The 14,213-nt window shown below is 50.9% G+C and overlaps 1 protein-coding gene across 4 annotated transcripts in view; it reads left to right on the top strand.

Moving 5' to 3' along the window:
* NTN1 (netrin 1) overlaps positions 1-14,213 on the top strand; it is a 181,321-nt gene that overhangs the window by 115,344 nt on the left and 51,764 nt on the right. For all 4 annotated transcript variants that reach the window (XM_037026938.2, XM_037026939.2, XM_017652757.3 and 1 more), the window contains exon 3: positions 6,097-6,285. In XM_037026938.2, coding sequence (XP_036882833.1) covers positions 6,097-6,285 — 189 coding nt within the window. The remainder of the gene's footprint in view (positions 1-6,096; positions 6,286-14,213) is intronic.

Here is a 14,213-nt window from a genome sequence, read left to right as displayed (position 1 = left end):
CTGGATGCCCAGGTGAGCCACATGCGTGTTGCAGTGGGGGCAGCCCTGGCAGGACCATTTGGTCTGTGCTCCGATGCTGTTCTCAGGCCCTAGGAGGGCCCAGCAGGATAGTCTCTGACTGTCAGTCCCAGTAGCAGTTGGCACAGCTGGAAATTCCAGGTCCATGTGATGTTCAGGCGAACCAGGGTCAGAGTCCCGAGAAGCAGGGCCAGGATATGACTAATGTTTGCTGGGTTCTTTCTGAGCCTGGTAGGATTGGGGGTGAGTTCATCAGGGCCTTCTGGGAGAGGACCAATACCCGTGTTCCATAAACTCCTCAAATAAGCATATGCAAATTCAGCTCTATTTTGTGCAAGGTTCTCAGGGTCCTGCTAGGATCCAGGGCATTCTAGATGTGGGGGGTTCTCCTCAAAGTGCCACAGTCTACTTTAGCCAGACAGATGTTAAATTGATGAGTTAAAGCAGCAAGACAAGTTCAAAGTTATTCAAAGCAAAAATAAAATAAATGTCACAAAAGTCAAAAGGTCTAGTCTTGCCAGGGTGTGATCCAGTCAGACTGCACAGTCTTCCGTTTATCCTATTTATCCACCTATCCACTCTTCCATCCATCCATCCATCCGTCATCCATCTACTCATCTACCCCCCATCTACCCTCCCTCCGACCCATCCATCCATCCATCCATCCATCCATTCATCCATCCACTCATCTACAGCCCATCTACCCACCCTCCCACTCATCCATCCATCTATCTATCTATCTGTTCGTCCGTCTCTCCATCCATCCATCCACTCACCCACCCACCCATCTGCCCACCCATTTACCCACCCTCCCACCCATCCATCCACCCACTCATCTCCCCCCATCTACCCACCCTCCAACCCATCCATCCACTCATCTCCTCCGTATCTACCCACCCTCCTACCCATCCATCGTCTATCCATCCATCCATGCATTCATCCATCTGTCCATCCACCCACCCACCCATCTTTCCATCTATCCATCCACTCATCTACCCACCCATTTACCCACCCTCCCACCCATCTATCATCTATCCACCCATCCATCCATCAACTCATCCATACATCCACCCATCCACCCACTTATCTACTCCCCATCTACCCACCCTCCCACCCATCCATCATCTATCCACCATCATCTATCCATCCATCCATCCACCCACCCACCCATCTTTCCATCCCTCCATCTACTCATCTACCTACCCATCCATCCAGCAACTCATCCATCCACCCACCCACCCATCTATCCACCCACCCATCCTTTCATCCACCCACTCATCTCCCCCCATCTACCCACCCTCCCACCCATCTATCTTCTATCTACCCATCCATCCATCCACTCATTCGTCCATCTTCCCACTCATTTACCCTCCATCCACCCAATCCATCCATCCATCTGTCCACCTTTTCTCTTTCTTGCCCACTTTTGTTCTCTTTCTTTCATTTGCACAACAAAAGCATATTGAGGTTGGCTCTGGGCTGGGTGATGTAAGGGTAAACACTCTCCCTCTTCTCCAGGAACCAACATGGCTGAAGAGAGCATCTGTCCCACTTGAGCTAAGAGCTTGCTGCCAAGACTGCTCATTAGCCTCTCCCTCCATTGGGCCAGGAGCTCCTGGACAGATCAGAGTGTGCTGTCTATCCCTGTCTCCCTCATGGCCTGTGATACAGGGCCTGACATGTAGCTTGAGTGCCTGATGTATGATGAATTGAACTGGCCTGGGTCTGGCCAGGGGTTGGAGGGCCCAAGTTAGTGGAAGAGGTTCAAAAAGCTGAAGGAATGGTGGTGACAAGCATGTGTTAAAGGACTGAGAGGACCTTTTGATAGAGAAAAATGGGACCCAATCACTTGGGCCCTTTCCTTATCAGGTTTCTGGTTGGAGGGTAGGGTTTTCCTCCTTCTACCTCCTGCCCCATATTATGCCCCTGGGTCTAAAACACAGCAACATAGGATGTGTCCTTGGTGATCCCACAAGCCACTGTGGTGATCCCCACTTCATGGAGTGAAGTGAGGGTTGCCCCACTTCACTCCATGAAGGTAGGGCATGGAGGGCTCAGGGCATAGACCAGATCAACCCTGGGCAGGTTGTAGCATCTCACAGCCTGGCCCAGCCCACAGAAATTGCGCACCAATCCCCCAGCCCCTGTTCTCACTGGGGCTGACCTCTCTGTTCTCACAAAGCTGCCCTTTCTTCCCGCCTTGAAATCTGATAATGAAACTAATACCCAATATTTTTGCCTCCAAGAGAGGCAGGAGATAAACAGGAAGGCGCGAGGGATTAAGGGGTCTCTCTGAGGAAGGGGCTGGGAACAAGCTGGGAGTTGGGTGACATCTCTGTGTGGAGCTGAGGGATCCAGATGTGAGCTGCTTTGCCTGATGCATTTTTCCATTTGTGCAGAGAAAATAAAACAAAAAGAAAAGAAAACAAGCTGTAAAATACTTTGCAGAAGGCTGAGCGTGGGCAATTGCCACTTGATGTCCCCTGACAGCTCCATGAGGAGGTGGGGAGAGAGAGGAATCCTGTCTTTTGATGTTCAGCCTCTGAGCTTTCTTTTGTGTGACCAGTTGTTTGGGAAGGACCTTTTGTTGTGGCAAGGTGCACATGGAAGGGAGATACCACCCCGGTTGCCCTTGGGTTAGGGAAGGGGGCAGCTGAGCTCCCAGGAGGGCACAGAGGCCCCGGCAGCCCCACTGGGGAAATGGGGGGTGGCTGGAGCCGTCTCTATAGAGGAGGACTCAGGACTAGCCTCTGCCTCCATGAAGGGCCAGAAGATGCTGCTACTGAGGCCTTTATTTGTATAAGAGAGCCTCGAGGAAGTGAGACCCAGGTGGTCCTTCCAGATCGCTGTCCCTGGGCAGGGGTGCCAGACTCTGATTTCTGACCCAGTACAAAAGATCCATATTCCAGGGCCAGATGTCAGGAGCCAGAATACTTGGGGTCCAGTCTTGGGCCCCCATTTACTGGCTCGGTGCTCCAGGCTGGTAGGTCACTTAACCACTCTGAGCAGCCCCATCACTCTTGTCTGACTGAGTCCAAAGAGACTGTGGATGTGTGTATATGTGCAGGATGGTCCCCTGTGCTGGTGAGCAGGGCAGGACTGCTGTTCTCTCTTCACACATGATTGAGCTCAGCCCCAAGGGCTGGAGGTGCTAAGGGATCCTTGGTAAGGCTCTCAGCAATCATTTTTTGGCTTCATTTGGCTTCCAGCTGCTTCTAAACTTCAGGAGTGAGCTGTCTTTTCTCATATCTCCCTCAGTGCTTTCTCTTAAGCCCTTGTCCATGCACTTGTAAATCGAGTGACTAACGGCTGTGTGATTTGGAGGGTGGCTCTAGAAAGAACATTTAAAGAAACTTTGGAGAGAAAAATTAAAGAGGCAAACCTTTTTTTAAAAATCACAAAAGTAATACATTAATGAAAAACTGGTAAAAATATTTACAGCTTGTATGGTAGAGAAGACAAGTGGTTTTTAATCCACTGTAAGAGCATTGTATGCAAAAAACCCATCTTATTTGAAAACTGGGTAGATGGCATGAATAGGCAATGCACTAAAAAAGCAATACAAATAGAAAAACAAACACATGGAGAAATGTTCAACCTCACTGGTAATCAAAGACATGCAAATTAAAATCTTGTGCATGTGTGTTTTCCAGACAAATTGGCAAAGATTAAGAAAAAAGAATGCTGATACCAATTGCATATTGTTATTCTTTTCAAGGGTGTGGCGAAATAGGAGCTCTCATATCCTGCTGGTAGGAGTGTAAGCTAGGACAGACTTTCTTGAGGGCAGTTTGGCAATTTGGATCCCAAGCTAAAAACATGTAGATACAAAATTTAACCTAGCGATTCTATCTTGAGAAATTTACTGTGCAACAGTCATCAGAGCAGAATACAATGTGTATGTTCAAAGGTGATTACTGCTGTGTTATTTGTAATGGTGAAAAACTGGAAACAACCTAACTGCCCAACCCAGAGGCAACCTGTTTTAAATGTAGTCATTGTGGATTCCCAGGAGCCAGTTTTGTGTGTCTGTACAGTGGAGGACTAGACAACCTTTCAAATCATGAAGGCCATTATCTGGCATTAAAAAGTGTTCATCATTGTAAGAAAACAGGCTATGAAGTGATATGTACAATCTGGTCCATGTCTGTAGGAAAGGCTTCAGTAGCTCCACTGCTGAGCAAATGTTAATTAAAGCCTACAAGGAATGGTGGTTGGTGCAAATTGGAAAGCATTTTTTTCCCCCTTTCTGCTTTTGTTTTTCAAGTATCTGGCATTAAAAATGTATTTCTATAGAAATGACATAAAGTGACTTCAAACAAGCTTAGCACAAAAGCAGAGCAAACCATGCTACAGGGTGAGCAAGATGAGGTGTCTCTGTAAGCTGGAGTTTTCCAGAGTTAGAAGCTTAAAGAAGGCAGATCACAGGTGTCATGGAGTGGCACGAGAGCTGTGTGGGGACCAGGCTGGATCCTGGGGAGCCCATATCCCCTGTGCCTAAGCCAGGCTGTCGGGGCTGAAGATGGGCTTGGACAAGACATTGAAACCAAGATATGGATCATGAGAAGGATGCAGGCAGTTGAGGAGGGGGCTTGAGACACAAGGAACAGTGTATGCAAAGCCTTGGAGGGGGCAGGTGAGGGGTCCTCATACGTGGCATACTCTGGAAACTGAAAAAAGTTTGGTACTACAGCTGAAGCGTAAGGATGAGAGGGGCTGCGAGCAGAGCTGTGGTGGCAGGGAGAAGCAGGACTGGCTTATTCAGAGCTTTGAAGTCTGTGTTAAATCACTGCTATTTTATCCAGAGAAAAAATGGGAGCCATTGGAAGATTTTAAGTAGGTAGTGAACATCTGCAGATTGGTGCTCAGAACTGCTCTGGTTACAGTGCTGAGACAGCCTGGAGGGCTCAGCTGAGGCGGAAGAGGGATCAGAGGCCTGACGGATGAAAAGGAGGGAATGAATCTGGGAGCGGTGCCTCTGGGCCCAACTCAAGACCCCACACCAGAAACTGGAAATACAGACGTGGGAGTCAGGAGCCCAGAGGTAGTCAGCCTGGAGCGTGAAGGGGGCAGACGCAGGAGGGCATCAGTGGGGGGAGCTGGTGCTGAGTCTGTGGGAGCCTGGAGGGAACGGTGGAGGGAGGCAGGACTGCACAGGAGGAAAACCAGAGAAGGGGATGCTGAGGCCCCTCTCCATGGGCTCAGAGGGCAGGAGCACGGCCCACAGGAGACAGAAAGTCACTCAGGTCAATGAAGGGACAGGAGATGGTGCAGCGGGTCCCCAGGCCCTCGGCATGAAGAGAAGCCTGAAAAGAGAGTAGAGCCTGGGGCTGGAGCTCAAGGTGGTGGTGGTGAGCACCCCGGAAGCAGTGTGAGTCTGCTCTGGCTGCTCTACCAGTGCCACAGGCTGGGCACTTAACCAGCAGACACTTGTTTCCCACGGGTCTGGAGGCTGGAAGTCCCAGACCACGGTGTCAGCTGGGTTCGCTTATTGAGGTCGGCTTGCAGAGGGCCCTCTTGTCCCCGTGTCCTCACTTGATCTTCCCTCTGCTGTGCACCCACTGGTATCTCGTTGTGTGTCCAGACTTCCTCTTATATATCCACACCAGATTGCAGTAGGGCATACTGAAAATGGCCTCCTTTTGATGTAATCACCTCTTTGAAGGCTCTACCTTGAACAGTGGTCTCTCCAAATACAGTCACATTCTGAGGTGCTGGGGTTAGGGCTTCAGCATATGGATGAGGGCGGAGGGACGCAATTCAGCCTTAACCAGTAGGGTTTGGGCTCAGGGAGTAGGACAGCCACAGCTCCCAGCTCTGAGGTGTGTGTGTGTGCCCGTGGGGCGGGGGCTGGCCGACTGGCTGGATGCTGCAAATGAACAGTCTCCGTTTGAGACGGAAGCAGGTGCCTTGGCGTGGCACTGCGGTGGTCAGTAGTGCTCACTGAGGCAAACGGGAGCCAAGGCAGAGCTCCCGAGGAAAGACACCTTGTGGTCCAGCAGCAGAGGACGGGGTGCTGGGGGGACAGAGCCTCTCCCGGCACCCCCGCCCTGACCCCTGTCCCTGCCTCCCCCGCAGCCTGCAACTGCAACCTGCACGCCCGGCGCTGCCGCTTCAACATGGAGCTCTACAAGCTGTCGGGGCGCAAGAGCGGGGGCGTCTGCCTCAACTGCCGCCACAACACTGCCGGCCGCCACTGCCACTACTGCAAGGAGGGCTACTACCGCGACATGGGCAAGCCCATCACCCACCGCAAGGCCTGCAAAGGTAGGCAGCGGGGGCGGGGCCTCGGGGCCCCATCCCCGCCCATCCCCCCTCTCCTCTGTCCTGCTCCTCTGTTTCATTTTTCTGGTCCTCATACAAGTCGGCACTGACCGAGATAATCTCACGCGTGTGCACACGCACACATGCACGCGCACGGCCTCCCTGGTATTTGGAGGCATAAGCCGCAACAAAGGGGCAATGGAGAAATGGCTCCAAGGAGAAGAAAGGGGAAGGTGTGAGCCCTGGGAGGGTGCAGGGCTCCCTGCCCGCCGCCCCTGCCCCCACCCGGCTTCTCGCCCGTCTGCACAGGTGTGCCGCATACCACAGGGCGGGGGTCATGTTCACCAGGCTTACGTGGCACAAAGGACTCTCTTTTACCAAAACCCCGCAGATGTATTTCTTTGGAAGTGTGCACACTGCCCCCGCCCCCGGCCCCCCAGCGCTCACACAGACACACACAGCAGCAGCAGGCTGGCTGCTGCAGTGGCAGGGGAGGAACGTTGAATTCACCTGCAAATAGCTTTACTTCTCAGGACAAAAAATTAAGTGGGAGACGGCAAACTCTATTTTCGTTCACTGAAGCAAGCACTGTTGTTTTAACTTTCCGCTGTTTGTTTTCTCCCACTAACAAAAACGGAGCAATGGTCAGATGACTCAGAGGAGCTGACAAAATGCCAGGGAATTTAGTGACATTGTGAGGGAGAAGTGGGACCCCCCCACTCCAACCCCAGCCTCACTTTTGCTTTTGGGAGTTCCAGGAACCAGGGCTCTCTGGGTCCAAAACTTGGGGCCTAGAGCCTGGGCTTGCCGTGAGCATGGCTTCCCAAGAAGATTTTTATCTCTGAGGGTTCCTGGGCCACAGTCCAGTGTAGATAGGGTCCTGACATGGACCTGTATAGACCCTGACATGGGGGAGACCAAGCCTTGGCTGACTTAGGCCATGATGATGAACTGCTGTAGAGAAACCCTTCTGTGGCTCCTTCTTGGCCTTCAGATGAAGCCAAAGTATCATCTTCTTAACAGATGTTGGGCACTTGTGTGCAGGACCAATTACATAATTTGTCGGGCCCCAATGCAAAGTGAAAATATGGGGCTTCTTGTTCAGGAACTACTAAGAATTTCAAAATGGCAACAGCAGAGCTTCAACCAAGCATGTGACCTTCTGATCATGGAGCCTGTGAAGCCAGCTCTGCTTATTGTACAAAAACAGTTTTCTCCAAAAAAAGAAAGAAAAGGTTTCCCAGCCTGTTTTTTCCAGGAGAAATCACTTCAATTTCCAAACAAACAGGGATGAATAGGGTGGCTCCCAAGACACAAGCTCTCAGGACACCTGTATAGCCCGCTGGTGAAGGGTGGCAGGAAAGGGTGGGACAGTCAGTGCTTCCTGATTTGTGACTTAAGGCTGCCTCTGCTGGTTGTCAAGAGTAATTTAAGCATAATGGTAGATGGGCTCTCTTCACATCAAAAACAACTGATTCAGGTGAGAATCCTTCAGAAGACTTTGAGCAGAGACCAAGAAAGTGTCCTGTGCCTAGGGACCCAAGACACCCCGACAGTGGCAGGAAGGCACAGGGGGAGAAGGCTTCGGGTTTGTTTGCAGAGAACACACTTGGAAGGTGTCCAGCACCTTTGCCTGCATCCAAGTGTTTGTTGTCTTTCATTTACAGAAGAAATTAAAGCCAGGGTCTTGTAAACAACTGGTTGTGCATAGATTTCTTGGGGATTTGGCTAAGAAATTTTAATCACAGCCCTGTGCCCATGGGTGAGAAGGTCTGGGTTCTGCACAGAAGGGCAGTGGTCATATACTGCTGGGCCAGTTTCTGCTGTCAGAGCCGGAAAAACTTGTCGCCTAAAGAGGCAGGAGGGAGCAGGGACTTGGCCATCTTGCCATTTGCCTCCCTTCCCTCTCCCCTGTTGCTGTGAGGAGGGCCGAGAAGCATGTGCGGCCTCCCATTCCTTCGATTGAAATGTCAGAAAGCCCCAGAGTCCTGGGAACCTGCAGACCACTCTCTGGGGCTCTGCCACTCTGGTTAAGTGGTGTGGAGACCCTGGCTTCCTTTGCTGCTTTCCAGGAGGACTAGATGCAGGGCAGCGAGGGTGTGGTCCTGTCTTACTGTAAGTGCTGTGGCCAGCCTTGATGGTGGTGTCGTCCCTCCCAGCCCTGGACAGCAGCTGCCCCCAGCCTTGGTGGGAACCCTGGGAGAAGAACCCACGGGAGAGGAGAGATGTAAGGCTGAACTCTGCTCAGGAGGACACCTGTATAGCCCACTGGTGAAGAGTGGCAGGAAAGGGTGGAACAGTGCTTCCTGATTTGTGAGGTGAAACACTAGCGGCTGGTGCTAACGGTGATTGGTCAGGAAAAGCATTGCCTGAAGGGCCCTGCTTCATGATTGGTGAGAAGACATACTGCTTAAAAGATCTGATGTCTGATTGGTGAGAAAAAGGACATGAGGTGAACATTCTTGCCTTTTTGGTGAGGAAAGGCATCTCTTGAAAGTTCCAGATCTTTCCCCTCAGTTCTCCTTTTCCTGGTGTCACCTTAGGGGATGTGGGAACTTTGAATCCTCACATCCCTCCTAGGACACATCCTACCAGGGAGAGACCCCGAGATCTTGGCAGGAACCAGCTGTAGGTTCAGCCGCTGGCAGTGGGCTGTGTACCCTTGAGATCTTCAGTTGGGTCTTCACCTGCCTCGTGTCTGCTGTCTTGTCTTCCCTTCCCGGGGCTGGACAGTTTGAAGAAATGATTCCTTTGGGGGAAACATTTGGCCCCCAGCATTTTGACTTCTCATGGATTGCTCTTGGGCTTCCAAAATCTTCTCTGTGTGAGGGCACCCATAGTCCCCAGCCTCCTGGGATCAACCCAGGCGAGCCTCCCCAGAGGCCTCAGGTGAAGGCTGCACTTCTTTGCCATTTCAGATCTATTTTACAGGGGAACTGGGACAACTGATGCTTGCCTGAAGTTGGCAGTTGACCTAAGGGTGCTTGGGAATGGCCACAAGGGCCTCCTTTACCCCCTGACTTCCCAGGGCCTGGGAGGAGCCCCAGGCAGGGGGCCGAGGCCACCCATACACTGCCGCGATTGGCTGACTCCCGACCTTGATCAGTTTAGAGCAGGGGTGGACCAGACAAGAACAGCTTGGAGCAAAGGCATCGGATTCCAAACGTTATTATGCGGCCCCTCATTTGGGAAGTTTCATAGCAACAAATTCGTTGGGTTCTTTCTCCCCTCCCCTAGTTTAGACCAAACCAGGGTTGGCAGGGCTGGTGCATACAAAAGGCTGTAATAAACATGCCCAGTGAACAGGCGGCTGCACTCTTCGGCTATTCAGCACGATTTCACAGCACTGGGAAGGCCTCATTATGGCGTGGGCTGTTGTCCTATACAAAGTCAGATGAGATGAATTTCTCCCTTTTCTACGAAGAATGATTTGTGAATGATACTCGTCCTGGAGTCTGTAAAAGATAGGCGGTTTTGTTTACCATTTGTCTTCCTTATGGACTTGGAGGCTTTTTCTCTTTGGAGCCGGCAAAGAAGACATTGCCATTTAACCATTTCAGCCATGCCTCCATTTAAACGATATTAATTTATCATCTTCCCAAACCATCTGTGATGGATAAAGACATTCCAGGAGTCTCCCGTGAACCGAATTGTGATGAGAATCAAGAAATTAACCACCGCATCAAGCGTCCCCACACAAAGGGCTTGCGTTCCATCTCACTGCGCAGCCTGTTTCTTTCACTCATTGCCCTGCCCCCTTCAAGTCCACAGTCAGCGGGTCTGAATGCACGCCACTAAGAGGGTGCTTGAGTCCCCAGAGGATGCAGGCAGTAGTGGGCCAGAAGCATGTGAAGGTTTTTGCCAGTGTAGGCTTGCTGCTCCCATCCACGTCCTATTTCTTCTGGCAGTTCTGCCGAGGGTTGGGGAGAAAGTACCCACCTCAGACTGACTCCTCTGGCTCCCTGACCGCCGTGTGTGGCTCCCCATGTCTTTCTCACCCCTGATGCTCGCTCGATCTTCCCTTCAGGGCGTCCTCCATATATTTGTCTCTACCTTGTGTGGAGGTTCTCACCCTTGGCTGCACTTTGGAATCACCTGGAGATTTGAAAATACTGATGCCTGAGCCCTACCCCCAAAGATCCGGTTTAATTAATGGGTCCACATGAAACCTGGGCACTGGGAAGCTGCAAATCTCCCCAGGCAGGTCAAATGTGTAGCCAGGGCTGAGAACCAGGGCAGCAAGGAATAAGAAATGAGGTCGGTGAGCTGCTCTTGTGTCGAGAAAGGGAATACTCACAGATGGCCAAGGCCCCAGCATTTATTCTTCGGAGGGGAGAGACTTCTTATCAATGAATTTAAATGCTTCTTATGGCTCTTTTAAAGTGGGTGGAAGGGGATGTGTTTAAAGTTTGAAAAATTTAAATCTTGCTGGGCAAGGCTGGAATGTAGTGCAGCTTCGTGTCCTGCTGTCCAGATGATGGCATGGAATCAGAGAGTTGTCATAGCTAGGTGTGTGTGTGTGTATGTGTGTGCATGTGTGTAGATCTGATAATTTGAGGGTTTAGTACACCACAACTAAGAATCTGGGACCGTGTCCCTTCCTGACTCGAAGGTACTATCCATGCAGCCTTCCAAAGCCTAAAGTCTCAGGGGTGCTCTTTGGCTTTGTGGTTCTCTACTAACACTTCCATTTCTAGTCATTGTTTTGGAGGTGCAGGGAAAAAGGGTTGGTTAGCTGAGGCAGGAAGATACTCAAAGGCTGGAGTAGCTCCCAGCTTAGCGGACAGAGACTGTGACTCAAGCAGTGGCATCTGCAGGGTGCAGTCAAGGCCAGCACCCACAGGAGAGGAGGAAGTTGGGAGAGAGGACCCTCCGTGGCAGAGCTCAGCTCTGACCATGGACTCTGTGGGTCAGTCCTTTCCCTGTTCTCTGGCAATGTGGGCATCAGAAACCCTGATCTCTAGATCTGGCTTCAAGTGCTAAGTGTGTAGCTCATCAGACAAGACACATCACCTCCCTAGACCTCAGTCTCCTCATCTCTCATGTCAGATTTATGGTCTGTGAGGCCCGTCCAGCTTTGACATTTCACCTTCCACATGCTCTTTTTAAATACTCAATATGTTACTGGTCCTTGATAAGGCAGAACAGTATCTTGTATCAGTAAAGTTTGTGACTTGGGAATGTGGAAAAGCTGGCAGAGCCATGTAATCAGGTGGAAATGGTTTCATTCCAAGGTCTTTACAAATGAAGAGAGTCTCCATTTCGGTGACTGGCCCACACAATGAATGCCCTGCTCTGAAGCAGGATCTTTCAGGCCCGGCTCTTAGTCACATCTCCCTGGATCCTTGGCCAGTGTGTTATCTCCCTGGGGTGTCATGGTCTCTGAAGCCCACTCTTCTCTCATTCCACACAGACATTCCTGGAAGATCCTCAGGAGTCCCTAGTCTTGAAACCTCCTTATCCTTGAGCTCCCTGTGTTAATGGAGGCGACTTTTCTTGGGAAGTAGCATTTACTACCAGGAGAGTTGGCCAGTGGGCCCCGGCTTTTGGGGTGAAGAGCTTTTAGAAGCATGTCACTTGAAGTTACTGAGCTCAGGCTCCACGTTCCATTTCTGGGAAGGGTACTTACTTGTCCGCACCTCAGTTTTCTCATCTGAAAATGGGGATTACAACAGTTGCTCTTCCTCCCAGGGTTCTGGTGTAGGTTAAATGAGATGATGTAGAGGAGGTCCCTGGCACGTGGCATGCACTCCAGACCTGTTAGCTGTCATGATTATTTATACAAGCAGAGGAAAATGGAATAACCAGGGCACCCTGCCGTTGCCAGCATGCACACAAAGCAGAGACGGTTCCTTTGGCTGTCTCGTTGAATTCATTTTTTCAGTGGTGTGTGGGCCATGGGGGAACCGGCCCCTTTCACTTGAAGGGCTAAGCCTTGCTGTGAACTTTGAGGTCAACTTTCCACAGGACCAGGCAAGGTCCCGAGGATTTGCCCTAATGCTGTCGCACACTCCCGATAACAGATTTACATGCTTTGGGAGCCAAAGTGACAAACGAGTTGAACAGCAGAGATGAGTGCCTAGCAGCTGCTTGTAGAGGCCCTGAGAGAAGTGGGAATGGGCTTGTTCTTCTAAATGTGGTTTTCAGAGTGCCACTAAGAAAGACCCAGCAGGATCTGGGGGACTCCTGAGTGGCCTGGGGCTTGGAGCTGGATGCGAAGCCCAAACTGATCCTTCCTGTTCCACCTCAGGGGATGCAGACGCTCCAGCACTTCCCCCACTGCACTGTCCAGCCCCTGCCTGCCTGGCCGCAGCCTATGCCTGGAGACTCTCTCTGAACCAGCTGTAGGAACCTGTGTGCCTTTTGCCTCAGCTGTAAATTGGGTGCGGGAAGGCTATGGTTAACTAGATCAACCAGGGTTGAATAACCCAGTTTGGGATTATGGGGCTCCCCTCCCCTTCACTTCCTGCTGTCTGCACCTTGATCCTAAAGTGGCAAGGGAAAGGAGAGGTCGTGCAACTTGAAACATTTATTCTTTTGTGCCTTGTTAGCAACTGCTGGGAGAAAGAAAAGCAGAGCTGCGGAGGAGGTTGACACAGACAGCTGAGATGAAGTTTGTGGATTATGTGTGGATTTAAATTCTCCTCGCTCCCTCATTAGCATGGAGAATTCAGGAGTGGGGAGTGTTCCCTAGTTGAGGTTGCCAATGATCTAGGATGTGAGGGGATTATCTTCCCTGCTTGCCCTCCCCCCTTCCCTCCAGATTCACAGGGTAAATGAAATGGCCTTTTCCCCACGGAGAGGGTGGCAGATTTGCCCTGAGTTTGTGCACTGATTCAGCAAGTGTTATTGAGCACCTGCCCCAGGCTGAACTGACATTACAGTGGTGGCCAACACAGACACATTCCCTCAGAACTTGCTTTCTGGAGGGAGGTCGACAATAAACAAAGCAGATGAGTATTTTAGACTGTGGTGAGTGACATGAGGAAATGGGGCAGGGGGGGGCAGCTGTTTGCACAGTTGCCAGGGGAACAAAGGAAGGACAAGGCCTTTGAGATGAGACCTGGGGTGTAAGCAGCAAACAGCCCCAGGGAAACTGAGGGAAGAGCAGTCTCTGTGTCTGGAAGCAGGAAAGGGCTGGTGGGCCTGTGGTCAGAAGGGAGCCGAGGGAGGGGTGGGGTCAGCCTGTGGGGTGTGGTGAGGAGGTGGGCCCCATTCCTAGAGCCGTAGAAACCACTGAGGGCAGGAAGGAGATGAGGGACTTGAGTGGTGTGTCTGGTTGATCTTTTAAGAAGGTCTTTCTGTAAGACATGCCGCAGATGGGAGGAAATATTTGCATGTCACATATCCAGCAAAGGAACTGGAATATGTAAAGAACTTTCAAAATTCAACAAGAAAACAAACACTCATTTGGAAATGGGCAAAATGCTTAAACAGCTACTTGTCAAAGTATGTGGATGGCAAATTCATACATGAATCATCATCAGTCATTAGGGATAATGCAGATTAAAACTACAATTTGATACCCCTACACATTTGTTAGAATGTCGAGAATAAAATGTACAGATAATTCCAAGCATAGGGAGGATGTTAAATAACTGCAACACTCACACTTGGCTGGTAGGAAGCCAGAATGGCACCACCACTCTGGAAAACAGCTTGGCAGCTTCTTATACAGTTCAATCTAGGCCTGCCCTGGTGTCCAGGAATCCTACTCCTAGGTGTTTATCCTAGAGAATGAAATCTGTGTTCACACAGATGGCCACCTTCTCCCTGGGCCCTCATGTGGTCTTTCCCCTGTATGTCTGTGTCCTAATGTCTTCTTACAAGCACACCTGCCATACGGGAAGAGGGCCCACCTTAGTGACTCATTTTACCTTACCCAGTCTCCAAATACAGTCACAGCCTGAGGTACTGGGAGTTAGGACTAC

This window comes from Manis javanica, chromosome 4 (assembly GCF_040802235.1).
Source record: "Manis javanica isolate MJ-LG chromosome 4, MJ_LKY, whole genome shotgun sequence".
Classification (NCBI taxonomy): domain Eukaryota; kingdom Metazoa; phylum Chordata; class Mammalia; order Pholidota; family Manidae; genus Manis; species Manis javanica.
The sequence above is the reverse complement of the archived record's forward strand: the minus strand, read 5'-3'. Positions and strand labels throughout refer to the sequence as shown.